Raw genomic sequence first — 25031 nt, forward strand, 5'->3', positions numbered from 1 at the left:
CAGGTAGGGCTGGGAACAGGGGAAGGTCCCCAGCCCCTCTCCCTCCCCAGGTGCTCCCCTGACCTGAGCTGTCAGGGCCTGGGGCCGTCCGGGTTAGGGTGAGGTGGCCAAAGGCCGCTGGACCGCTCGGGGCCGCTGGGTGCGGACACTCGTCGGGGAGGTGCTGCAGCCCCCCAGGGGGGGCCAGGAGGGCCCCGGGGGGACCCTGGCGCTGCTGCACGGGTGCCACGCGGGGGACAACCATGCCTGCATTCAAAGACAAAACACGCGTGGTCAGAGCTCATGCAGGAGGCAGGGAGGGGGCAGAGCTGAGCCACAACCCCCAGATTAGTACCCCACCCATGGCACACCCCCCGAGTCCTTCCATTCCCCCCTAGCTAGCCAGGGCTGCAGGGCCTGTCCGACAGGAGGTGCTGGGAAGGCTGGGAAGGTTTCACACAGGGGACTGTCCCCAGGATGGCCACTGACCTGTCCGCTTGCTGATGACTTCAGCAATGGAGGGGGGGAAGTACCCGACCCGATCGGTGCCTTTCTGAGCGTCGTGGATGTGCCCCTTCCATCGGCCATCTGGATGCTGTTCCAGGACCTGCCATGGGACAAGAGGGATGGGGCTGGTACCTGGAGCCATGGTGGGGCAGGGGGATGGGGAGCAGACAGCAGCCTCACCGTGATGATGTCTCCTGCTCGGACATTGAGAGCAGTCGGGTCATGGAGGTTCCAAAAATCCTTCAAAGCTCGGACCTTCAGGATTCCTGATGCCTCTGAAGGCAAGGGACAGAGGAAGAAAGAAGGTGCCAGAGCATAGAGAGGAAGGACAGGAGGCCAGGGAGAGCAGAAGGAGAAAGCGAGAGCAAGGAGACGAGAGAAGAAAACATTAATAATGCAGGAAGGACTCGATCCCCAGACACTGCTCCACGATGCGGGCACATGTGAGAGGGGACTGGGATGTTGGCACTGGTTTAGGCTGTTCAGGAGCACTGGGAACCCAGGCAGATCCCTCTCAGTGCCGTCCCAACCTCACCTCTCAGCAGCTGTTTGATGTCCTTGCTGGCGTGTGAGGTGGTAAACTGGTTGACGATGTCCAGCGCTGTCTGATTGTAGGTGTTCCTGATGTTCACATCGACACCGCCCTGCCCGGGAGGAGTCATGGTCAAGGCCAGATCCCTCCCTGCCACCACACCCAAGGGAGGCAAGGGACCAAGGGGAAGGGGTGCTGGGTGACCTCCAGGGGCTGTCCCCCCACGCAGCTCCGTCCCCACCACGCTCACCTCCAGCAGGAGCCGCACCACCTCTGTTTTGCCATAGAGCGCAGCCTCGTGCAGGGCTGTACCTGTCTTTGTCTGCTTGTTGATCTCAATCCCAGCCTTCAGCAGCTGCCTGGTAGGAAAGAGGGAGAGGTATGAACAGCAGGACATGGACATCAGGCATTTGGCTGCTTTGCGGTGGGAAGGGGACAAGACCTTGCATTTGCTTTGGGGATGAGGGGTTGAAGCCTGCAGGAGGAAGATGTGTTTGGGAGGAAGCAGGACTGAAGCCCTGATGGGTTTTTCCAGCATAGGGCAGGGAGTTACCTGATGATCTCCTTGTGCCCGTTCTTGGCTGCCAGGTGAAGTGGAGTGGTGTAGTTGGGGTCAGTGGCATCCTTGGATTGTCCCTCCAGCAGGGCGACACACAGATGGCTGTTCAGCAGCAGCTGGGCCACCTGCATGAGACACTGGTGAGCAACAGGGTGCACGTACCCCCACCCGCACCCTCCCAGTGAAGGGCTCATCCTTGGGGCCAGCCCACCACTCCCCATCCTGCCACTCCCTTCCATCCACAGCCCCAGGCTTGGCTGGAGCTGGACAGTGCTTGGCATGGCCACACTATCGTGAGGGGCTATAAAAGGTCACAACAGCCAGAAATAGTCTTCCCATAATCAGGCTTTTCAGACCAAGCCCTAAAAACCTCCAGTCTCTCCAGCCCAGAGCAACTCTCAGCATCTCAGGTCAACCCAGAGGCACAGAGGAGTTATTTTTACTGCCCTGTTTATAGCTGCAGACATTATAGATACTCCAAAAATGGAAATATCCCCCTGGTCCCCTCCCAGAGGGGTACAGAACAGTCTGGCTGGCCATGCTCCAGCCCAACCCGGTGGTGCTGGCTGGGCCAGGGTCTCCCAGAGCATGAGGTGGCCCTGTCCCCACAAACTGTGCTGGGGACCTGGAGTAGGGCTGGATGCTCAGAGCTTGCTGGGATTAGCCAGCTCAGCCTATCTGTGCTTAACTGTGAGCAAAGCTGGGGTGGGTGGGGGGAGGCTGTGGAGAACCGGGAGCAACAATTCCTGGCTTCTCTCCCAGCCTGACGCTGCCCTGCTGCAAGGTCAGGGGCAAAACCCACGGCTCCCAGGTTCAGGATCCAGCCGTGTCTGGCCATAGGAGGAGGCAGGTGCTGCCTGCCAGACTCTGAGTCTTGTGGTGGAGGGAGAACAGTCGTAACCAGAACCAGCACTTTGCTCCTGGAGGAGCCAGTGGGTTCCAGAGCAGCCCCCAGAGAAGCCCCTGGCACAGGGCAGAGCCCACAGCACCCACCTTCAGCCGCCCAAACTCGCAGGCCAAGTCCAGTGGTGTTTTCTTTGCCTTGTTGATGAGGCAGGGGTTGGACTGGTGCTGGAGCAACATCTCCGACTGCGGGGGAGCAACGTGGTGCAGGGGCTCAGCATCACCCCGCAGCGGCACGGCGGGGTTTGCCCCCACCCATATACCCCAGAGAGCCCCGGGGAGGGCATGTGGGTGGCTCTGGGCTCTCACTTACCACCTCGTAGTGGCCATACTGCGCCGAGAGGTGCAGCGGGATCTGCCCGTCCAGCGAGGCCATGTTGACGGAGGCGGCGGCACGCAGCAGCACCCGCACGGGCTCCACACGGCCCTGCCACGCTGCGTAGTGCAGGGGCCGCATCCCTGTGGGCAGCGGGGCTCAGCAGGGCTGGACACGGCCCCTGGCCTGGCGCAGGGGGCTGCGCTGGCGGCCGGAGGGGCCGTGCCCAGGGTCACCCCTTACCGTTGCTGTCCTTGATGTCGACGGTGGCCTGTGCCTCCAGCAGCAGCAAGATGAGGTCCAGGCTGCCGCCCAGGGCTGCGTGGTGCAGCGCTGAGAACCTGTGGCACAAGGCAGGGCTCAGCCTGGCCCCCAGCCCCACAGTGCTGTCCCCACAGCCACCCCCTGCATGGCGACATGGGCTGAGGGCTGGGATTGTCACTGGCTGTTCATGGCTACGTCCTCCCCGATTCCACACTCCCACAGTGCCTCAGATTCCCCACAGCAATACACTGATAAATCCCTCCAAGCTGTCCATGCCCCAGGGCCCAGTAAGGGATGTAGGCACACTGTGTGTGCCTTGGGAAACCCCAAGTACTTGTGTACTTGGGAGTCACTCACCCCGTGCCCTGTGTTGGGGGAAACAGACAGGATGGAGGGAGATGCATCTCTCCTCTCCATGGAGCAGCCAGGCAGCCCCAGCGCTGCTCACAGCATCCAGCAAACATATCAGCCCCGTGGCCACTCCTGCCCCCTCTGCCAGCTGCCCCCTCCCCATGCCAGCAGGGCTGCCAGGAGCCCACGGCAGAGCGTGGGAGGCCCCTGGTAATGAAAGAGCCCAGTGTGTTGGGGCTGTGAAAGGGGCCTGTCTGCCTGGCACTCCCCCCAAGCCATCACGTGAAGGGCCAAGGCCAAGAGAGGGGTCCCTGTGCCACCGGGGATTAGCCTGTGTGCTGCTCCAAGGGACATGGGGGCTCCTGACAGCACCAGCGTGGGGCTCTGATGGGCTCTGCAGTGTCCAAACCCAATGCTGGGGATGCAGCCCCTCCAGTACGGCTCTCCTCATAATCTGCAGTCCCAGAGCATCCCCAAATCCCTGCGCAAGTTAGTGTTGAGACTGTGCAAGTGTCAACACTAACCCCAGCAGAGAGGGCTGCTCCCTCCTCCAGTACACCCACCATATCTCTGAGCCACAGCAAAACCTCTGCCTCAAAGTGTGAAGTTGGGGGGTACAAAATCCCTGTGGGGTCCCACTCTGCCCTGAGGTGGCTGCACAAACCCACACTTGCCCACTCCATCCTCTCCAAGCCCTGAGCAAGGTGATGCCGAGGACACACCAGCACCATGGCTCTCCCAGGACACACACTGCCATCCCCATGCTCGTGTCTCATCTCCCCATCATCCCCCTCCTGTGCCCCAGCAAAACCCAATGCCCTGCCCGTGTCCCTCAGGCAGGGAACAGACCCTTTACCCCAGTTCCCACCATCAGCCCTCCTGGAGCTGCCTGAGCACAAACCCTGTGTCTTATCAGAATCAGATCATAGCTTCTATTATTAAATTCTTTTTCTATTAAGCTCCATCTGCACAGTATTATTTTAAGACTGAGCCATCCTGCAGGTTCCCAATCCCCCGCTGGCCTGTTAGGACTCATCATGGACACCTCTTCCTACAGAGTCCTCCAAAAGAAAACATGCAGAAATTAGGTACAACAACAGCACATAAAAACAATGCTAATGACTGACAGGTCAGAGTTAATTCAATAAGAATAATGCGCTTATTTATTTTATGGGCCTTTGTGGTTTCTTTAACTCTCAGTACCCAGCTTATTAAGTACTTGGATTTTGAAAGTGATGAGCCACACAAATATGCTGTGGTCACTTGGCAACCTCATCTTTTCTTTCTCTAACTCCCCCCAAAACAATGGGATTTTGCCTTTGGGATATTAAACAGAGGCACGTGCAGGCACTGAGGCCGGCCGGGTGCTCCTCTGGTCTTCAACCAGGGGAAAACAGGGCACTGGCTGGACATGCTGCCATCCCTATTCACCCCCATCCCTACAGAAGGGGACACAGAAGGGATTTATGAAGGATTTTCAGGATGGATTGAGCGCAGCCCTCAGCTTAGATCCAGGCAGGCATTGGCTCTGCCTGTGCAGGGCTTGCCCTGGCTCTGGGATGTTGTGTTCTCCAGCTCCCCTGAAAAGCTGTATGATACCCTGAGCTGCAGGACTGACTGGATACTGGGGAGAGGAGCCCACCTGGGCTGGCAGCAGCACCCAGCACTCTCCAGGGGAGCACTCACCCGTCCGCATCCTGGTAGTTCACGTTCAGGCGCTTGGCAGATCCCAGGAGCTCTGCAGAGACAAGAGGTGAAGGTGAGGGCAGGCGGCAGAGCCTGCAGGCCCCCACAGGAACCCCATCCCACAGCCACACTGACCTCCCAGCGCACAGAACAGCGCCTGGCCCATCCCAGTGGTCTCTCCTCTGCTCTCCTCTGCCTCCACATTCACCTCCACGAACCCTCAATGGGCTGACCCAGCTCGAGCTCAGCACTTTCCTCCCTCCATCTCTCCTGCCTGATTCCTGTGTGCCCCTGGGATGGGTCGGACCCCGCAGCTCCTGCCAGCCTGGCTCAGAGGAACAGCGCTTCCCTCCCCTTTATAGGCACTGACACCCCAAAACTGCTGAGTGGGGCCATTCTGCCCCCCACTCGCTCCCTGTGCCCGCCACTGCCACTGAGCCCTGGCCCACAGACCACATGGTTGGCATTTTTATGGCCAGGGCAGAGGCTGAAGCTTCCAGCTGTGAATGCAAGGATTGTGCTACCTCAGATATCCCCATCCCCCTTGCCCAGCCCTCCCTCCCCTTTGGGGACCCAAAGATTGTGCCACCTCAGATATCCCTATGCCTCTGCCCATCCCTCCCTCCCCTTTGGGGACCACTGGGCAGCAGAGGATGCTCAGCCCACCCTCAGCACAGCCTCACACCCAGTGCACCCCCAACTCCCTGCTCCTTCCCGCAATTAATTTGAATGGATTCCTTCCTCCCACACAGAGAGGACATTTTATTCTTCACCGACGGGTTGAGAGCGGATTAACATCTCTGGAATTCATCCGCCAAGTCAAAAGGGAAAGAAAGGGGAAGGTATGTGGGGGGCCAAGAAATACTGCCGCTCCTCCTCTGCCCTTCCAGGCAGCCCCATCACCGAGCCAGGGAGGATTAAATGCTTTGAATGGTTTCTGTGCTTTCTCCTACAGAAAATCAAAGTCTGAGTGCCAGGCTCCGAGCCTGGGGTGAAACAGCTGCTCAAACCCCACTCTAAATGTGGTTGGTCTTGAGGAAGGAGCCCCTTCCTCACAGCCAAGGAGATCTCCAGGGCTGAAGATCCCTGCTTTTCCTTCCTCTCCTCCTCCTCAATTCTCTTCTCCCTCTCTCCCGAGGTCTCTGCCCACCTTGCATGGCAGATCCCATACAAAGCCATACTGGGCTGTGTGACCCCTCTGCTGGAAAAGAAGGGCTGAACACTGGCTGGCTCATTCATCATGCAAATGGTTAATTAAAGGAAACCAAGGAGTGGGGTGTTCATTACGGCAATTTACAGTGTTTTGTAAATAGCCTAATTAACACAAAATGGGCCTGGAGTGGCTGCTGGTGAAGGGCTCGTGACTCCTCACCAGTCACTCGCCACAGCTGAGGGGATCGGGACAGGATCACCCTAATTACCTCTTCCAGGGACTGTCTTTGAGCCTCAGTCACCAATCTGACAGCCCTTCCCAAAGGAACTGGCTCCCAAAGCACTCAGCAGAGCTCCCACTTTTCCCTCCCAGCCCCAAGAGCCCAGGATCGGGGGCCTTCATCAAGGACAAGTTGCTTCCCTTGATCTCAGCAGCCCGGAAAAAAATAACATTTCACTTGTAAATTGGCTACTTCTGATCCGAGTTCTGGAGCAACCGTAACCACTGGGATTGCTCCCACCATCTGCAAAACTGCCACCAGAAAAGGGCAGGATGGGGAGGAGGAAGAAGAGGAGGAAGAGGGGTCCTTACCCAGGGCAGGAGGGGCAGACCCTGAATGATGACCACTGGGAGTGCAGTGCTGGGAAGAAGAGAAGGGCTGGATGGAGATGCCCAATGAACACCAGCACCTCCAGAAGAGGCAGAAGCATTCCACAGCCCCTGGGGGCTGCTCCTGGAGTTGAGCAATGCCCCACTATTTAAAGAGGGAGAGCTCACCCCAAAATTCCATCTCTAACCCCACCTTCAAGGGGACTGAGCTGGCTAGTGGGGTCCAGTAAGCAAGGCTGGGATGTCCCAGGACATGGTGGGTGTCCCTGCCTGCTCCCAGGCACCTGTCAGCATCCATATCTCCCTGAGCAACATTCCTCAAATTTGCTCCCTGCTGCAGCAGCCCAGCCAGGTCAGGACACAGGGCAGGACCACACAGGCATGGTGTGGCTGGCTGAGAAAGCAGCAGGTTACAAATAGGAGAGCCAGGAGCAGTGTTCCATTTGGAGGTCTTCCTAAATGCTTGGATCCACCTTGGGCAGGAAGGGAAAGAGTTCATCCCTGGTTTGCAGCTGGGTAGATCACTGCTTGGAGAGCTGGAGGGTTTGCAGCAAGGCTGGAAGGTGAAATGTGGGTGGGAAAGCATCTGGGTACCCCAGCATAAAGGCATGGGAAAGGAGAGGAATGGAGGAATGGAGGGGAAGCAGAGCACAGCCAGGCAGCTGGGACCCCTGCACCAGTGCTGTCCTACTGCACAGTCTCAAACTCCAGGGACCCGGTGACCAGGAAAGCAGCTGATGGGACATTTCCCTGCATGCCCCTTCCTCATTTCATCCATGTGCTCCTTTTGACCAATTTCCCAGGTTTTCCCCACATTTCTTCAGCCCCTTCTCTCCCCGCTGGTGCCCAGGGCACCCATCCTTTTCCATACAGATGTTTTGGAGATCAGCAGAGGTTGGGCCAAGCTGTTCCCAATCCCACAGCCCTCTCAGACTCCCCTGTTCAAAGGTGCAGGGGACTGCAGAGCTGGGCTGGGAAAGGGCTGCAGGGTTAATCCAGCTACAGCACTGGGATGGTGTGGCCAGACCCTTCGCAGCCACATCATCACCCCCGCTGGGTTTGCCCTGGGGCAGGGGCGCTCTCAGGACTGATCCGCAACCCCCACTCCCCACCAGGAGCACACTCATACCCCGGGAAGAACACGGACACGGCGCTGAAATACGACACACCCTGAAGGGGTTATTTCCAGGGAAAACCCAGCTTGGTGCACCCCAAGGGTTAACTCCAGCCCTGGGTTCCCCCTGCCCGGCCCTGCTCCCCAGCACGACCCCCGCGAGGGGTCCCGCCAGGCTCCCAGCCCGCTCTGCCCCGGCCCCGCCGCGTTCCTCGGCGCCGGCCCGGGCAGGACGAGGCTCCGCAGCGCAGGGCCGGGCCTGAGCGAGGCCTCGAGGGAGCCGGCGAGCTTCTGTGCGGCGTCTGGCTGCCAAGCGGCAGCGGGAAGCACCTCCGGAACGCTCCGGCAAATTGCTTACAAATGTCGGGCCGGCCGCCGGCCGTGGCGAAGGCAGAGCGGCCGCCCAGCCCCACACGGGGCCGGGACCCTCATGCCTGGCACGGCCCGGCTCCGGCCCTCGGCCTTTGGGTCCGCACCGTGGCACAGCCCCGCACGGCGCATTCCCAAGCAGCCGCCTTTGCCTGTGCCTCGGTTTCCCCAAGGGCTGCACTGCCGTGGCGGGGGATGCCAGGCTGGGCTGGGCTCCTCGTGGGATGCAGGGGGCACCCGGGGAGCGGCCGGCCGGGGCGGGCACCTCACCCGCCGCGCTGGCAGCCGGCCCGGCACAAACCCGTATTTACCCCCCCGAGGCACTCGCCTGGCGCCGGCTGTGCCGGCTGCGTGGAGCCGGGCGTGCCCTCGCCCGGCCCAGCACCCCTGTGCCGGCACACCGGGCACCCTGAGTCACCCCCCGCCCGCCAGCGGAGAGCCCGTTCCTGCGGGGACAGCCGTGAGCTTCACCCCGAGATCTCGGAGACGGACACAATCCTTCCGAAGCGCTCCCCGGGATGCAGTGACACGTGCTTGCCTGGGTTTGGCTGCGGAAGGAAATGCCCAAACATCCCGTGGAGTCCTGCCCTTTGGAGACTCCTGCCCTGGCTCTCACACGGGAGTCAGGCTCCAGAAGGCAGTTCTTTTGCTGTGACCCCCCCACCGGTTTTGTCCACCCGGGGCAGCCACAGCAGAGCTCCACCACTGCAAGGCTTTGTTGCTGTGCAGGACACACAGATCCGTAACTGGAGATCAAACACCCCTTTCTGCCAGTCCTGTGTCACAGACTCTCATCCCATCCCCTCGTCCTGGGAAATCACATCCCCACACTGCTGGCTGCACCCCTGTGCCATGAGCCTCCCTGTGCTGCAGGTCTGAGCATCCCAGTATCATGAGCATCCACCCCGAGGATCCCTGTACCATGAGCGTCCCTGAACATCCAGTCCTGGCCACCCCTACACTGCCTGCTACGAGTACCCTGCATGCAGGAAAGCCCTGCAAGGGCACTGCAGGAACACCATCCTGCTTCCCTGGGCAGTGGGAGAGGCACTGTGTGCATTGGACACACCACATACCTGCACATACCCTCTTGGGAAAAGGAAATCCACCTGGGGATTGTCACCACTAAGTCAATAAACCAGCTGGAGGGGCTAATCAGCTGCTATCCCACAGAGCACCAGCCGTCTCCAATGGTGGTGGCAGCCTCTGGAGCTGGAGGCGGAGGTGGCAGGAGGTGGCAGCTTCACCCAACCTGCCCTGTGATGGCCTGGGGTGGCCCTGCCTTGGCATATGGTGGGTTCGTGCTGGGGCTCAGGACAGACTCACTGTCTTGGCCAAAATCAAGACCCAAAGAGGTGATGTCCATCCCTCTTCTGCAGGAATCACCCTTCCCTGTTGCCTCTCCATCCACAGGCACGTCCGCTGTGGCCACCCACACCCGGCTCCTCCCAGTGCAGCCTCCTGGCAGACTGGCTGCTTCAGGAGCAGTTTCCCAATAGGTTCAGAAGAGATTCACCCACCTCGATAGGGAAGGAATTCAGCCACAGAGATGTTAAGAAACTCAACCAAAGCTGCCCAGCCAGCTCGGAACAGAGGCTGGGTGAGAGCCAAGGGCTCCTGACCCTGGCTCTCTACTGCAGCCACCAGCTGCAACACAAACAACGAGCCCAGTGCTGTGCCTGGCTCCCCAGACAGGGGCTCCCCTAATTCCCCCATGGTGATGGTGGGTGAATTTGGCTGCCAAGGTGCTGCTGCCTGGGATACCTTGCTGAGCACCCATTCCTGTGCCCAAATGCCATGACTGTCCAAACACCACGGGTGTCCAAATGCCACTGGTGCCTTCCTGCCCACAAATAGCCCGTGCCGGGTCTGAGGCTCCGCAGCATCACTGAAGATGGGCTCCCCACCAACGCTGACAAACAGGTCCCTTGCCAAGCCAGGCACTATGGGGTTGGTGCGACTGGTGCAAAGCCACTGGGCTAACTGGCAGGGATGGGGAGGCTGCAATCAAGGGGGCAGATTCCCATCAACAGAGGGGAAATGGCAATGACATGAGAGCAGCTGGGAGGCCCTTAGTGTCCCTACACCAACACCTGGCAACTCCTCAAGAGTAATTGGCATTTTCATCCCTTGAGAAACCGACCAAACCCTGGACCAGACCAGGGCCCTGCCTGCTCTGACACTGCACAGGCTGCAGGGTGGCCCTCACACCAAGTCCTGCTCCTGGTTTCAGCAGCCTGGAATAACCCCAGCAGGTGCAATAACCTTCCAGGAGCTGAGCTCCAAGTGGCTCCTCACAGCATCCTGAGGCTGGACACAGCACCCCTGTGCTGTGAGTATCCCTGCACCTAATGCTCGTTTCTAACCTCAATACAAGTCACCATTTACCCCTGGCTGGAGCCCCAAATCTTAGGGCTTACAGCCACGCAGAGCCCAAGCTGTTCCTGTCACCAGCTTGTCTCTGCTGATGGCATGTTGAGTCTCCTCTGGCAGCTTGGCCTCCTTCCTCATCTCCTTTAAGCAATCCTGTCCTGCAACATGTTTGGATATGATGGTGGATGATGATGAAGGCAGGTGATGGCAAAGGCAGAGGAGTTTGAAAGGTCCAAGGATCTGCCTTCCACCCTGGGCTGGCCTGGAGGCCCACCACTGGCAAACAGGGATAGGGCAACAGGACCATGGAGTCAACTGGGAGCCTTTTACCTTCTTTGGAAAAGGCTGGGAGTCATTTTTCCAGGGGAAATCAAACATTTAAGGTTTTTTAAGAGGCTGGCAGCAGATGAGACATCAGGCAGCATCCCCACAGCACATTGATCACTCACCCCCAGCCCAGCCACTCCAGGACCCCCATCCAAACCCCCAATTCCCCCCTGCTGCTTCCCCTCACAAGCAAATCAGGAAAAAACAGGCAGTTTGTTCAAAGGGAAGGCTCCCAGAACAATGAAAGGAAAAGCAGAATCGGAAACCCTGTCTCCATCCACACAGCTGGGAAGAAGGTGCAGCTCTCAGCTCTCGACCCCAAGGTTTGAGTGGCTGGAGGGGACAAATGCCAAGAGGGGAAAGGAGCATCACAGGAGTTCTTCGGGGCTGGATTCACCCCTTGCAAAAGCCAAACACGTGCTCCTGCTCTGAGTTTCAGGTCCCCAGAAGGATTTCAGCTGGGGTGGGATGAATGGTGCTTGCTCCCCTTCTCCACAATAATTTGTGGGTTTGTAGTGGCTGCCTACCCCAAAATGATGCAGCCCAGCCCAGCTCCCCTGGCCGGGAGGAGTGGTAACACCCCTTCCCCACAGAGCAGAAATTGCATCCCCCAGCCCCATCCAGGATGGAAACAGCTGGGAAAGGCTTCAGGTGGGGGAAGCCAGCCGGCTCCTTCGGAGATACAAGGGCTCCTTTCCCAGCTGGCCGGGGAAACGCGTTACCGGGAGGTGAAGTCACCATCCCTGCTGGGACCTGGCTATTCCGCTCTCCAGGATATGAACTCAGAGGAGCTGTATTTGCCCAGGGAAGAGGTGGAGCCTTTTCCATTTCCCCCATCCTTCCGAAAGGACAGGACGCCTCCCGAGCGGGAAGAGATGGGCCGATAGCAGTGGGGGCCAGCAGCCAAGTGCGAGCACTGCCTGAACCTGCACTGGGCACTCCGTGGGGCCAAGGGCCATCCCTGGGCTGCGGGACACGGGGAGCAGCAGAGCATGGGCTCCAGCATTAACAATGCACCTTAGCTCAAGTCCAACTGGTTCCCTGGAAGGCAAGGAAGGACTATCCCAGATACCCCGGCAAAGGGGCTGCACCTACGGACACTCTCAGTGTTGTCATTAATGCCATACCCAGCAAATGATGCATTAAAATAATCTGTGGTGGATGTGCTACACATTGACAAGGCCAGAAATAACACAAAAAGGACTTAGAGAGATTAGGAGAACAAACCCAGGCAGATTCAACCTGGGAAAAATGCAGATTGCAGCATCTGGGGAGAAATAATCCAACCGGCAGCAGGTCAATGGGAGGAAGAAAGAGGGGAAGCAGGATGTGGGGGGACGGTGAGAGGAGCAGTGTGAGCGTGGGCATGGAAGGAGCTGCTGGTCAGGAAAACAACCTCAGCAGCCCTGCATGGGGGGATGCTGCTTCCCAGGGTGCCAGCTCCCACCATGTATTCTGTTGTTTCCTGGGGTACCATCTTCCATCACATACCCAGGGCTGTGAACATGAGAAAGGCTCACAGGGGACGTGAGAGGTGAGCGACAGGAGTCAGCAGCGAAGGGCTGGCCTCGAATAGGAAGATTAGGGTAGGTCAGTAAGTCTGGATTAGCTGAGCAACAGTTAATTAGGGAGGGCGGACAGGGACGCAGCAACCCAGCAACCCACCTACACCTGGAGGAGTTTGACGCTCCAGAGCAGCACGTACCTATTTATTTTATGGTTCTAACAATGAGCCCCAGATGAAAATTAGAGCAGCCAACAGTGGCCAGCAAAACCCTGTGGGCTCAAGGGAGATAAACAAGGATCCAGCTCCTACATTGTAGCTTGGACATTGCAGCAACCATGCAGCCTCCAGAGGAAGCAGGGCAAGGCTGAGGCCGGAGGACTGGGTTGCCACAGCACTGTGTCCCCATCAGTGCCAGCCCTGCGCCTGCACACGGCAGCTTGGCACCCAGGAGCTGCTCCAGCCGGTGGAGCCAGTACTCAAAGCACACAGCGATGCAGAGGCTGGAAATCCTGTCACATCCTCCTCCTTTGGCCCCAGGGAAGCTGCCGCGCACCTGGAGCAGGCGCTGCCAGGGCGAACGGAGTGGCTGTCCCCACCCTGGCTGCACTAATCTGGGCAAGGCACACACAGGATGGGAGGGGAGGCAGCGGGAGGTGAAGCTGTTCGCTCGAGGTCACCCAGAAGGTCGATGGTTCAAGTGCCGCCACTCCTTCCGAGGCCGCGACACAGCTGGGAATTGAATTTTACTCAGAACTCCCCCCTCTTGCCAGCAGCCTGTGGGCAATCAGCTGTCGGCAGCCCGGGACTAACCTCAGATGGCTGCTGGCGGCCAGAGTTCGGAGTCCCACGGTTAAAAATACCTTGCGGATGCCTTTCCTCAACTCTGACCCCGCGAGCCGGTGCTGCCGCCAGCCCCACTTGGGGACGTGCCGGTGGGGTCCCCCGGGACAGTCACAGCCTGTGCTGTGCAGGGAAGTGGCAGCTGCTGCCTGGGGACTGGGTTTTCTTCTCTAAGAACCAAGGATTTCCACTTCTGGGGGGCTGCTGACTATATTCTCCATTGCTGAACTGAAACAAGAGGCTGAGCTTCCTACAGCTACCTTCCAGCAAGTGATGCCTGGGCTGTCCAGCTCCCTCTGAACTGCAGCCTGGATCTCAGCACCTTCAGCAAAACATCTCCTTCCCTCCAGGACAGAGCCAAAATGTGGCCTCTGGTTCCTGCCAGTCTCAAGGGATGCTGGATGGGTGACTGCTCCTGCAGATTCTGTGGTGCTGCAGCCATTTCTGGCATCTGCACTGGGAAAGAAAGTAAGGATCTCACCCAGCAGTGGCTGCTCAGCTCCCAAGCCATGATGGACGGGAGGGATCCCTCTCCAAATCCCTTCTCCAGTGATGGTGAGGGTGCAGAGGGCACCTTGTTGTTCCCATTCCCTGTGCAAAGGTCACCTACCAAAATACATGGGAACCGACTGGCTGTTCCACGCTGTTGCAAGTGGGAATGGGAGAGGAATGGGTCCATCCCCAGCAGGCACGGGCCAAGCTCTCTCCAGCCTGGGACAAGCAGCCTGAGAGAGATGGTCCTGCTGCCACTCTCTCCTTTCCCTCCCAAGGCAGAGAAGGCAGCATGGTGTTATCCATGCCCAGAGTGAGCATTTTTTCCCAGGTGGATCAGACCCTCCAACTGCCCATCTGGGTTTCTGGCTGGCTGGACAATGCCAAAGTGGGAGAAGCCATTGCCAAAATCTTGCCGAGCACCTGCCCCGTACCTTAGCTGGATCGGGCTATTTTCATGCAGCTGTGGCAGTGAAGGATTTGCCTGGGGTCTACAATAGGATTCCATATGCAGTGGACAGGAGAGGGACACGACAGCTACATGACCAGGATGTCCTGCACCACCCTGCATGTTCCCACATGGAAGCAGCAAACATTTAGCAGCTGGTGACAGTCTGTGTCCTGGGAGAGGCATCACCCCTTCCCTATGCTGGAAGCAGGAACCCACCCCAGGATCCCACACCCACCTTGCCATCCCTTCAGGGCCCTTGGTGACTGCTGAGTTATTCTGGGCACTGCGTTCCTGACCCCCTCCCCTTGTCCCAGCTGCTCTGGGGCTGGCAGGGAGGGCAGCGGGTTCCTCCCATTGCCCAGCCCGGACGCCAGAGTCAGGCAGCAGCTGCTTGGGGACCAGCTGGGGACAAAGGCGACACGGAGCAGTCCCATCCCCCCACGTACCTTGGAAGGGACAAGGGCTGATTTACAGCAAGGTCAAAGGCATCACAATACAACTCCAATAGAAAAGCAGGAGCTGGATCTGAGGACCCCCAGTTCATGGGCTGAGCTCTGGTCAGGAGCTCCCCACAAAGGGATCAGGAAGGGGTTTGGGGGCAGCACATCAACACCTCCCACCCCCCAAAGAACAGGCCCACCTCAGCACCAGAAGTAAACAGAGGCAGAGGCAACATCCTTGGCTCCTTGTCAAGCCAAGGTCGTGCCCAGCTTCCCGCAGGGATGCCGCTGCCTGCGGGGACCCCTCTGCCAGGTCAGCCCCCTCCATCCCAGCCCTGCCTGGGAGCTCCCCACACCCCGTCCTGACGGAGCAGTGGTGGGACACAAGCCAAGGCCTGCCCACTCCCTGGACCCCTGCCGGGAACCCGATCTGTTTACGCCTTCCCAGCACGGCGGGTGCGTGTCGGGAACGGCCCCGGCAAGCCCGACTTGGCTGCGCAGGCAGAACGTGGGAGCGAGCCCTGAAACCCCCACCTGCTGCCCCGCAGCATCCTGAGGGGGGTGTGGGGAGAAAGTGGGGGGAGCACAGGGGAAAATGGGACCCTCCTGCCTCCATCAGCTCCTTTTTGTAGGAAAAGGCACCACTTCTTGCTCTGTGCCAGCCCTCCTGCGGCATCCCATGCCCCCCACCCTGGCCACGAGATCATGGCAGGTTGCTCCATCCCCAGGCCTGGCAGGGAACGGCTTTCTGAGCTGTGGCAATCCTTCTGGGAAAGCACCTGGAGAGCCAACCAGCCCTGGAAGGTGCATGTCCCCCCCTGGAAAATGAGGTACCATTTTTGCAAGCACATGGCCACCAGCAACACATGCAGGTGCAGGGGGCTGGTGGCCACATGCTGGTCTCTGTTCCAGGGTCTGGGTTGTCCCCCACTGAGGCTGAGAAGAGGCACCCACCTGCACTGCTCCTGGGAGGAGAGTGTTCGTCCAGGACCACTCACCTGGTGTGAATTCAGTCCCGCAGAGCCACAGGCATTAGGAGCAGGCTGCAGTGGGACAGAGTAGAGCCGTGACTTTGGGGACTCGGAGCTGGACACCTGCACATCCACACCAGGTTTGGGGTGGAAGGAACAGAGAAGCAGCTCCAGGATATCCATGTGCTGCTAAATATAACCAGTGGGACAGATGCTCCAAGACAGTTTCCTGCACCTCAACACTGTTGAGGAGGAAACTGAGGGCTCTTCCAATGCTTAAGTAGCTCCTGAGGTTTGGAAACACAGAGCAGGCTCAGAGGCAGCACCTCAGTCTGCAGGAGCCTCCTTCCCTCTAAGGAGGAGCGTCTCCCTTCTTTTTAAGCCAGCAGGATTAGCAGGTACTGGTTCAGGGAAGCCAAGAGGGCTCATGAAGCCCTTCCCATCTGTGTCAGCCCCACAAAACCAAACCAGAGCTGTTTCAGATCGACCAGAGCAGCCTGGCCTGTAGCCCAAAGCAATCCCTGGGCCATGGCCATGCTGAACCCCACGCTGCTGGCCAGACTCACTGTGTCCCTGTGTCCCCCCTGCAGGCAATGATTAGCCACCAGGGAGGACTCTGGCCGCTTTTGGAGGCCACTGAGGCAAGTGGTTCTCACGTGGCCTTGCCATGGTGGGGACACATCCTGGGTTCCTGAGGGGCTGCACAGGCTGCAAGTTGGGTGTCCTGCCCAGGGAGACAGGACACCCATGGAAGGGGAAGATCCATGGGGCTCCCAATCCCCAGTCTCCATATTGCTGTTTGCAGCCAGTTCACCTCCAGCTGAAAACCCCCCTTCAGGCTTATCCACACCTGTCGTGGCAAAGAAACAAGCAGTGCTCGAGGGGGAGAGCGAGGCAGGCAGCCCCTGGGATCGAATCTCCACAGGGGCAAGAGGCACCAGCAGAGTGGGTGGCAGAGCCTGAGCGACCCTCGCTGCTGGGGACACCTCGGTGACAGGCACCTGACGCCCTTGCCGTGCTCACCAATTCCCTTCCAAGCAGACAGGGCCTTACACAACCAGCCGTGCCCAGCATTACGAAGTCGCAGGCGTTTTACCGCTCCTGGCACAGCTGCCCACCTCGGGTGGCTGAGCCAGACCCAGCTCCCGGGATGGCACAGGGGGAGGCCGAGGCAGGGGTCTGGGCACGGCAGCAGCGCCGGGGGCCACGTGCTCCCTGCGCAGCCTTGGCTGGGGCCCGCGGGGAGCGGCGCTGGCAGGGCTTGGCGGAAGCGCAGCCGGACGTGTTGCACCAGGCCTGGGATGCTGCGGGAGCCGCATACCTGCCTCGCGCAGGTTCTCCCTGCTCCCTTATCTCGCCATCGCAGCCCTGCTCGCTTGCAGCTCCGGCCTTTCTCCCTGGGGCTGCAAACGGCTCGGGATGGCTGCGCACCTACCCCGGGCAGCACCCCGCAGGAGCGAGGGATGGGCCAGAGTATCCAGCCCTTCCCTGGGAGGGGAGAGATCATCCCGACAGAGCCATTTCCAGGCAGTTTGGGCATCTCCAGACAGGTCTGTGACTCACCAGGACACCTCGGCAAGGCTTGGGTGATATTACAGCCCCAAGGTTCAAACAGATCTCTCCCTCTCCATCCCAGGCGTGATTTTTTAGGGAAGCCAGGATAGGATTTCGGGGGAGCCAGAATGCTCGCAGCTCCTCCCCACCCTCTCGCTTGCTAGAGCAACCAGGAAAAAAAAAAAGGTGGTTTATTGTTATTTAGTTTCTTGCCCCTTTCATACTCCTTTGCCGGAGTTTTTTGCCAGCGGCGGGCCCCGGGTCTGGCAGGGATCCAGGACAGCCAAGGCGCTTTTAAAAACAAAGCAGGGCGCGTGCATGCACACACACACGCACGGCATCCAACCCCACTTTTAACTCTTGCCGGAGTGATGCTGGTGGAATCATCCATTTCCAGCAGGAAACCATCTTACACGCAAGTCCATTGCCACTTGGATCCAACAATTCACCTCCCACCTTCCCCGAAAAACCTTCTGGCAGCACTGGGATCCTGACAGAGAGGTGGCAGAAGTGATGCTGGTTGTTGTCATGGTCCACCAGCTCCCTCCTGGAACCAGCCGAGCCAGAGGATGGAATGCCTGTGCTGGCAGTGTCCTTGCCACGTCCCCTTCTCTCCAGCCCTGGGGAGCATCGTCCTGGTTATGCCGCCCATGTGCTGCTGGCAGCCAGGCACACGGTGTCCCAGTGCTCGGGGCTGCCCTCCCTGTCTGTCCTTAAGCTGTCGTCATCTGAATTGTCCCGTGTTTCTGGGTCAGACAGCCAAAATGGCCTCTGCAGCCCTTGGGAAGGGGCAGCTGAGGCCCCTGGTCTGGGCTGAGTCACCAGGAAATGCCCAAGGGATGGAAATTCCCCTCCTGTCCCAAACCTCAGCCTCCTGCCTGTGACATTGGGGATGGCTGCCAGTGTAGCTCCATCCATGGCCCTGAGGGACCTCCACAATTCCAGGAGATCCCAGATTCCCTGGAATAGCCAGACAGCGCTGGGGTATCTCCAAAGGATGGCAACATGGCCTGGAGCAGGCTCAAAAGTTCCCACATTCATCCTCTTCCCCAGAATTAGCCTGGTTTTCCCCCCAGTCTTTTACAGAGATAAGAAAAGTCAGCTACAATGGCCCAGGCTGACAGCAGGGACCACAGGCTGCCCTGCCAACGGGTGTCCAAAGGCTGAGGACAGAAATACAGACCTGGAACAGGGGGAGATGTGGAGCTGTGAACACAGGGGAAGGGGGTGCAGAGGGGCAGGGGCTGGGCTTGCTGAGCCAGCACAGGCTCCTCCACCTCCCCGTGTGATGTTGCTTGCTCGTGCCTTATCTCCTGCACTCGGCACAGCGACGCTTTCCCTGGCTCCGGGCACTCCGGTGGCAGCCGGGCCCCTTTCCAAACACAACACCCGTTGGAGCCCAGCTTGGAAAACCAACTGTCCCTTCACTCCTTCCGCTGCCCGTGCGGGCCTTTTCCTTCCCAGCGACAGAGGTGGAAATTCCAGGATGTGGATGGGAAAACCCACCCAGCAAACACCAGGCTACCAGAGGAGACCCCCTTCCACGGAGGTCGGGAGCCACAGAAGGAGGAAGAAAGGATGGACCCCTCCTTGCCACGGAGCTGCAGCCCCACCACCATCCAGCCCCGTGGCTGCCGCACTCTCCGGAGCCTTTGAAGCCTCTTTTCTCCCGCTCCCACCACCCACCCACCGCAGGCTGGTTCAGGAGCAGGTCTGGGCACGCTGTGGGGTGCTGGGGTCCCCGGCATGGGGCCGCCGCCAGCCCGGCTCCCCGGGCACGGCGCCTCGCCCCGCTGCTGGCTCAGTCCCAGAGGAAGAGGGAGTTTTGCCCGTTTCGGCAGAGTTTCTCGGCGTCTCTCCGCAGGCGTGCCCACAGCCTTTCCAAGCCGGAGCGTGGCTGCGGAGCCGGTCCAGCCCGTCAGACCTACAGCGTGCGAGGAGAGGAGAGGAGAGGAGAGGAGAGGAGAGGAGAGGAGAGGAGAGGAGAGGAGAGGAGAGGAGAGGAGAGGAGAGGAGAGGAGAGGAGAGGACAGGAGAGGAGAGGAGAGGACAGGAGAGGAGAGGACAGGACAGGACAGGACAGGACAGGACAGGACAGGACAGGACAGGAGAGGACAGGAGAGGACAGGAGAGGACAGGAGGACACCACCAAGGACGCTTTGGGAACTCATCCTCAAAACTTGGGCTTCATGTGACAGGGCCAGGTCCAGGCTCCTGCACTGCCTGGGGCAGGACTGGAGCGGGAAAGGTGCCCAGGCACCCCTGCACCACTGCCAGCAGGGAAAGCCATCGTGTGTAACAGAGCCTGACACGATAAGGATCCTGCCCAAGGCCAGTCTTGGCTCTGCCCTGCAGCCAGACCAAGGAGTACCCAAGGGTTTGGGACAAGCCTCCCTCAGTAGCAGCAGCGAAGAGGAGGATGGTCCTCCTCAGTAAGGGGGGTGACACACTGGGCTTGCTGTGTGGCACAAAGGCACATCCAACATCATTACAAAATAATCCCCAGACTGCAAAAAGGAGCAAATTCTCCCCCAAACAACTACAGACCTGCTGCTGCTAGGAGAAGCAGAAATCCCAGCAGAACATGAAAGGAGGACGGGTGTTTCTTCAGAGGACAGGGACACAGAGTGTCAGTGGCAAAGGTTAACAAATCACGGGAGAGATATTAAACCTCATACTTTGAGGCTTAAGCTGATACAGCTACTAGGGATTAGGAGGAAATTCAAGGGGGAGGGAAGGAGTGAATTATCCCACACCTGCCTGCTACAGTCTCACGGCACACGGAGAAGCATCGTCCCTCTCCTGCCAAACTGGACGGTGGCAGCAGCATCCGAGGGCTGGCACAGCTCCTGGGAAAACCTTAACGTGCTTTGTGCTGCCAGGACGCAGCAGTGAGAGGCTCCAACACAGGCATGGAGATAAAGCCAAGACCCCTCTGCAAGCTTTGCTAGCATTTAACAGCTTGCTAGGTCATGGCCCAGACACAGCCACATCCCAGGAGCCCACCCCAGTCCTTAATATATCTAAGGTCTGGAAAGCAGCAACATAGCTGGTGAAATGGGGCAAGTGACTGACCAAACCTCCTCAAGGCAGCAGCTGAACCCCAGCAGGGCTTCACTCCCCGTCCTTGAGAGTTTCACACCAGTTTGCTCAGCTGCTGCCCTTTCTTTGCACTTCGCACACGTTTAAATAAAAACCTTCACCACTCCCTCGAGGAAGGTAAACAGTGAGTCCAGCTCCCATCACCTTCCACGGCTCCTCCAGTCCCTAGCTATCACAGGGGCACCCCCTCTCTCAGCATCACCCTGGCATCCCCCCATCCCTGCCCCTTGATCCTGCATCCAGGCATGGGGACACCCAAAGTTTGCCGAGCACTGTTCAGCTCCAGAAGCTGCTGCCCCTTCGCAGGATGAGATCCCCTGGCCAGAGGGGCTCTGCCTCTCGCCTCCCCCGGGAGCCCCAGCCCCTCAGTGCTGGCCCTGGCCGGGCCAACTGATGCATTGTTGGCGAGGGCAGCAGCCCAGGGACGTGATTGATCGCGGGGGAGAGAGGCCAAAGCCGTGACGGGTCGTTTAACAATTTCAATTAAACTCTGCAGCGCTCCCGACGCAGAGGGGAGGGGAGAGGGAGAAGGAAAATAAAAAGCGGGATGTTTCCATTGCCAGGGAACCGCAGTAAAGCACGGCTGGCCCGGCAGGAGCAGCCTGGCTCTCCCAGACCAGAACCCCTTCCCTGGCTGCAGGAGTGACCGGGGCGTCGTGCCGACGTCCCCTTCCCGCAGGCAGGACAACTGCCCTCACCCACCCTTTCCCTCCTGCCCCCAAAAATCTTGTCCCTGCCCACCCCACCTTGGAATGAGAGGTGCTGTGACCCATTTGTGCGGCGGCGCTTGCGCAGGGAGGAGGCTGCGCACGGAGAATATTAAACAACGTGTCCCTGAAGTTCCCGCTGCCGGGACTGGCGCTTGGATTTTGCTTACGTGCGGTGACTTTTTTAGGCACAGGAAGCCCCAGAGGGCTGATCACAGTGATCGAGCTCCCAATCCACTGAGACAGCAGAAGGACTCTTAGAGGGATTTAAAAAAAATACAGAATAAAAAATAAAAATAAATAAAAATCAGCATCTCAGCCTGTCATATGGAAAAGGCGCTTTAATAAGCAGCAAAGGCAGCAAATGCTTGGCTCGCATGGCATCGGTGAGAGGAGGGAGAGGGAACCATAAGGGATGGGGAGCAGTGGTGCCCTCCATGCCAGGGATGAGCTTCCAGGACTAGGCAAGCTCCCACAGCAGGTCAAGCACAGGAGCTCCCCTGAGGGCTTGCAGCAGTGGCCTTGGAGGAGTCAGGTTTTTCTGCCCCCTCCTTTTACAGGAATAAAATGAAAATAAGCCGAGGGAGCTGCTGATGCCGCTGCAGCGGGGGAGTTAAACACACATGTTCACGTGGGTGCCCCATGGCTGCAGGGTGGGGAAGACTCCAGAGAGAAAACAGACGGGATTGAACTGGGAGAGAGTTACTGGAGGGTACAGGAGAAAACAAGTGTGACTTCACCCCTCTGGGTGTGCAGGAGGAGGAGAGCCATGGGCACCCCAGCCTGCACACACTGCCCGGCCATGGGACACCAGCTCGGGAGACAGGGCTGCGTCAGCCAGCAGGACACTCACGTCCTGACGTTATTCATTGCCTTGGGGGTGTCCTTCAACCCACCCACACAGGCAGACTGCTCCTGTTCAGCTCAGGGACCCTGTACAGGCACAGTCCCTGAGCAACAGAGGCAATGGCACCCAGTACCTTCATCCAGGGAAGGGGCACCAGATGCCCCCAGTCTGGGGAAGGAGGTGCCTCCCAGCCCTTCTGAAAGCCCAGCAGTTGAGATTTGCAAAGTTCTGGCCCCAGTCAAAGCTTTCCAGTAGATGACCCAGGGGAGCTGATCCCCTCCTCACGTTTATATTCCTCAGCCTAACTCAGGTTTCTCCATGCCAACCTCTCTCCTCTGAGCTGCTCCTAAGAAGCCTTAAAGCTTCTCCCGCCTGAGTTTCCCCTTTCCCTCCTCCGGACAGCTTATTCCCCTTCAGCTTTCCCACACACACCCACGAGACCCCCCACAATGAGCAGCCCTGGCAGGGGGATCCACACTGCCACAGCCCGGGCAGCCAGGGTGCACCTTCCCCCAGCCAGACACGGCACCAAGAGCCCTTTTATTTACTTTTCCCAGTTTCCTTCTCTTGGTCCGTCAGGAGAAATGACCAGGAGCTCAGCTCTATACAAGGGCTTCGTGGCACTGGCCACGATCTCCTCCACCTTTCCACCCTCCCCATCTCCTCCAGATGCCGTGCAGCATCTGCAGTGCCCTTGGGGACCCCCCCGAGCCCTCTGTTCACTCCAAGTTGTGCTTGCTGCTGACCTTTCTGAGAGCACATGCAAGAAAACAGCCCTGCTGAAGGGTTAAACATTACCAGACTGAAATTCAAGGCTTGACGATTGGTTCCAGTCGACTGGCTGGGATGATAATTTTTCACAAGATAAATACAGCCAGGAGTGAGCAGCAACCGCTAAAGACCCTTTGTAGCAGCGTCCCCCCCAAAGGCGTTCACTTCCCCCACCATGGCTGCTTCCCTTCACCCATCCCTGCTCAGTGGCCCACACTCCAGGGCCCCTGGCCCCGAGCCCAAGGGGAACCCCAGCTCAGCTGTAGGATTGCTTACAGCCCAGTCATTCATCCGCACAGGCTGTGCTTGCACTCCCGCCTCTGGCCACGGCACAACTCATGTGCTGGGGGTCAGAGCCAGCACTTGCACCCCAGCTTGGCCAGCACTGAGACTCACACCCCAGGACTGGCAGGAGTGTCCAGCCAGGGGGAGGGAGCCCACGGTTCTGTGCCCAGGTACTCACTGCTCTTGGACGCCTTGATCTTGGCCACCAGTTTCTGCACGCCGGGTACGTCCCCGTTCTTCACGGCCTGGATCAGCTCCTGCTCGCGCCCCATCGCACGCAGGTGGGAGCAGTGGCAACGTAGAAACCCTCCGATCCCAGAGGTTTATAAAGCCATGGGAATAAGCCCTAATTCCTCAAAAAACTTTGATGAGAGATGAAATCCAGCAAGAAAGATGCTTTACAATCCCACAGGGCATAAAAGCCAGAAGGAAGAAGTCTTTCTGTTAAGAGCAGAAGTCCCTTTCTGCGTTGGGAGGAGCAGGACCCAGATGGGGTTTGGTTGGAGAACATGCAATCAGTTGAAACAAAAATTACTTCAGTGCTCGGGGACAGGCTCCCGGCAGCACCAGGGCTCTGTGAGACAAAGCCAGGCAGCTCGGGGCAGGGTGTCCGGCGCTGGCAGCATTGGGATGCCCTCAGCCTCTCACAGCACTCCTGGAGCCAGAGGTGTCGTGCTTTGCTCCCCTCAGCAGGCTCTGCTGCGTTGACGAGTCCCTAATTCTTCTCAAAGGGATTATGGGCTCGTTGCCATCTGGAAGTTATAGATCCTCCCTCTCTGGTGCTCATTAGCCCCTTCGTTTCGGCATTCCTCTCGGTGACAGCACTGCAGGCACGCTGGGGAGCCCCGTGCCTGGCTGAGCCCCGGCGCGGCAGCCCGGGACCTGCAGAGGGAAGAGCAGAGTCAGCCCCCAAAGGCCATTTACCTCCCGGTTCCGTCGCGACAGCTTTTGTATCCGTGCCGAAGAACAAATACTTTGACTATATTTAGTCCTGGAGGAACTTGGCTCATCCTTATGTTAAACGGAGAAGGAAGAACCTGTGGAGGAAACCTCCCGAGGGTGCTGCTCCCGGAGTGGGACAGGGGCACAGCTCCTTCCCTGTCCCACCCCCCGGGGCCACACACACCATGTCCTCCCTAAAGGCAGCACACAGGGCCTGGGACACACAACGCCTCCCCCTCTCCTTTCCCGGTGGCAGCACACAAGGGATGGAGCTGGGAAGGTTTAGCCAAAGGCCTCTGCAGCCCCCGGGAGCAGATCAGCCTGCCTTGCACTCTTCTCCTGTGCAAGGATAAACCCTCACGCTCCAAACCTCCCGTGAAGCTCAATGCCCTGGGACCCAAGACACTCCTTCACCAGTTGAGGAGCTCTCTCTGGCCCCAGTGAGGAGCTGGGTGTAATTCAGCAGGACGACCATGCTCAGAACAAGATCAATGCCATATCCTGGCCAGCCAGGGTACCCTGGAGAGGGCATGGGGTCCTGCAGGAGCAGTTCACATGTCCCAGCCTGTGCTCCCACACTGTGCCCGGGCTGCCCAAACTGTGTGGCAAGAAAATCCCTTCTGGTTCAGGGCCATGCATCTGGGCAGGCTGCTCCGACGCCGGGGAGGAGTGTGCGTGCAGGAGAGCAGGGAGCACACACCGTGCCAGCTGCAAGGCCATCGCCAGATCACCCCTCCACTTCCCCTGTGCCCATCCAGGATAGATCAGAACCAGCTCTGGTTCCCCCAGCCATGGCTCAGTGGAGTCTGGAGCGCTCACCCTCCAGAGTTTATATAACAGCAAGTGTCGCTTCCTCCGAGCAATCGAGGTCACTGTTTGGAGGATGGAAATCACAGGGGAGAGAAGGCAACAGCGACAGGTCCTGCTGGGGTGGGGGCAAAACCAGAAGGAGAATCCCATGGCACAGCATGGCTCAGCTGGGAGCTGCAGCTGCCCGTAAACAGGGACCCCTCATGGGTTCCCCATGTTCCAGCACTCCCCAGGGTGCAGCAGTACAGGGCAGACGAAAAAATGATCCTC

At 58.8% G+C, this 25031-nt stretch overlaps 1 protein-coding gene across 7 annotated transcripts in view; it reads right to left on the reverse strand.

Moving 5' to 3' along the window:
- The window catches only part of CASKIN2 (CASK interacting protein 2), a 38183-nt gene that overhangs the window by 7730 nt on the left and 5422 nt on the right, over positions 1 to 25031 (reverse strand). For 3 of the 7 annotated variants that reach the window (XM_048324048.1, XM_048324047.1, XM_048324050.1), the window contains exons 2-12: positions 23188 to 23891; positions 5098 to 5149; positions 3040 to 3137; positions 2794 to 2939; positions 2571 to 2666; positions 1572 to 1702; positions 1269 to 1377; positions 1022 to 1130; positions 667 to 761; positions 469 to 586; positions 64 to 246 (exon numbers count right to left, since the gene is read on the reverse strand). In XM_048324048.1, the coding sequence (XP_048180005.1) occupies positions 64 to 246; positions 469 to 586; positions 667 to 761; positions 1022 to 1130; positions 1269 to 1377; positions 1572 to 1702; positions 2571 to 2666; positions 2794 to 2939; positions 3040 to 3137; positions 5098 to 5149; positions 23188 to 23281 (1231 nt within the window). In that variant the 5' untranslated portion in view covers positions 23282 to 23891. Of the gene's footprint in view, positions 1 to 63; positions 247 to 468; positions 587 to 666; positions 762 to 1021; positions 1131 to 1268; positions 1378 to 1571; positions 1703 to 2570; positions 2667 to 2793; positions 2940 to 3039; positions 3138 to 5097; positions 5150 to 5232; positions 5416 to 23187; positions 23892 to 24651; positions 24742 to 25031 lie in introns of those variants that run through there. The other 4 variants (XM_048324049.1, XM_048324052.1, XM_048324053.1 and 1 more) reach the window with 4 other exon arrangements.

The sequence above is a fragment of the Corvus hawaiiensis genome, chromosome 19, assembly GCF_020740725.1.
Source record: "Corvus hawaiiensis isolate bCorHaw1 chromosome 19, bCorHaw1.pri.cur, whole genome shotgun sequence".
NCBI lineage: Eukaryota > Metazoa > Chordata > Aves > Passeriformes > Corvidae > Corvus > Corvus hawaiiensis.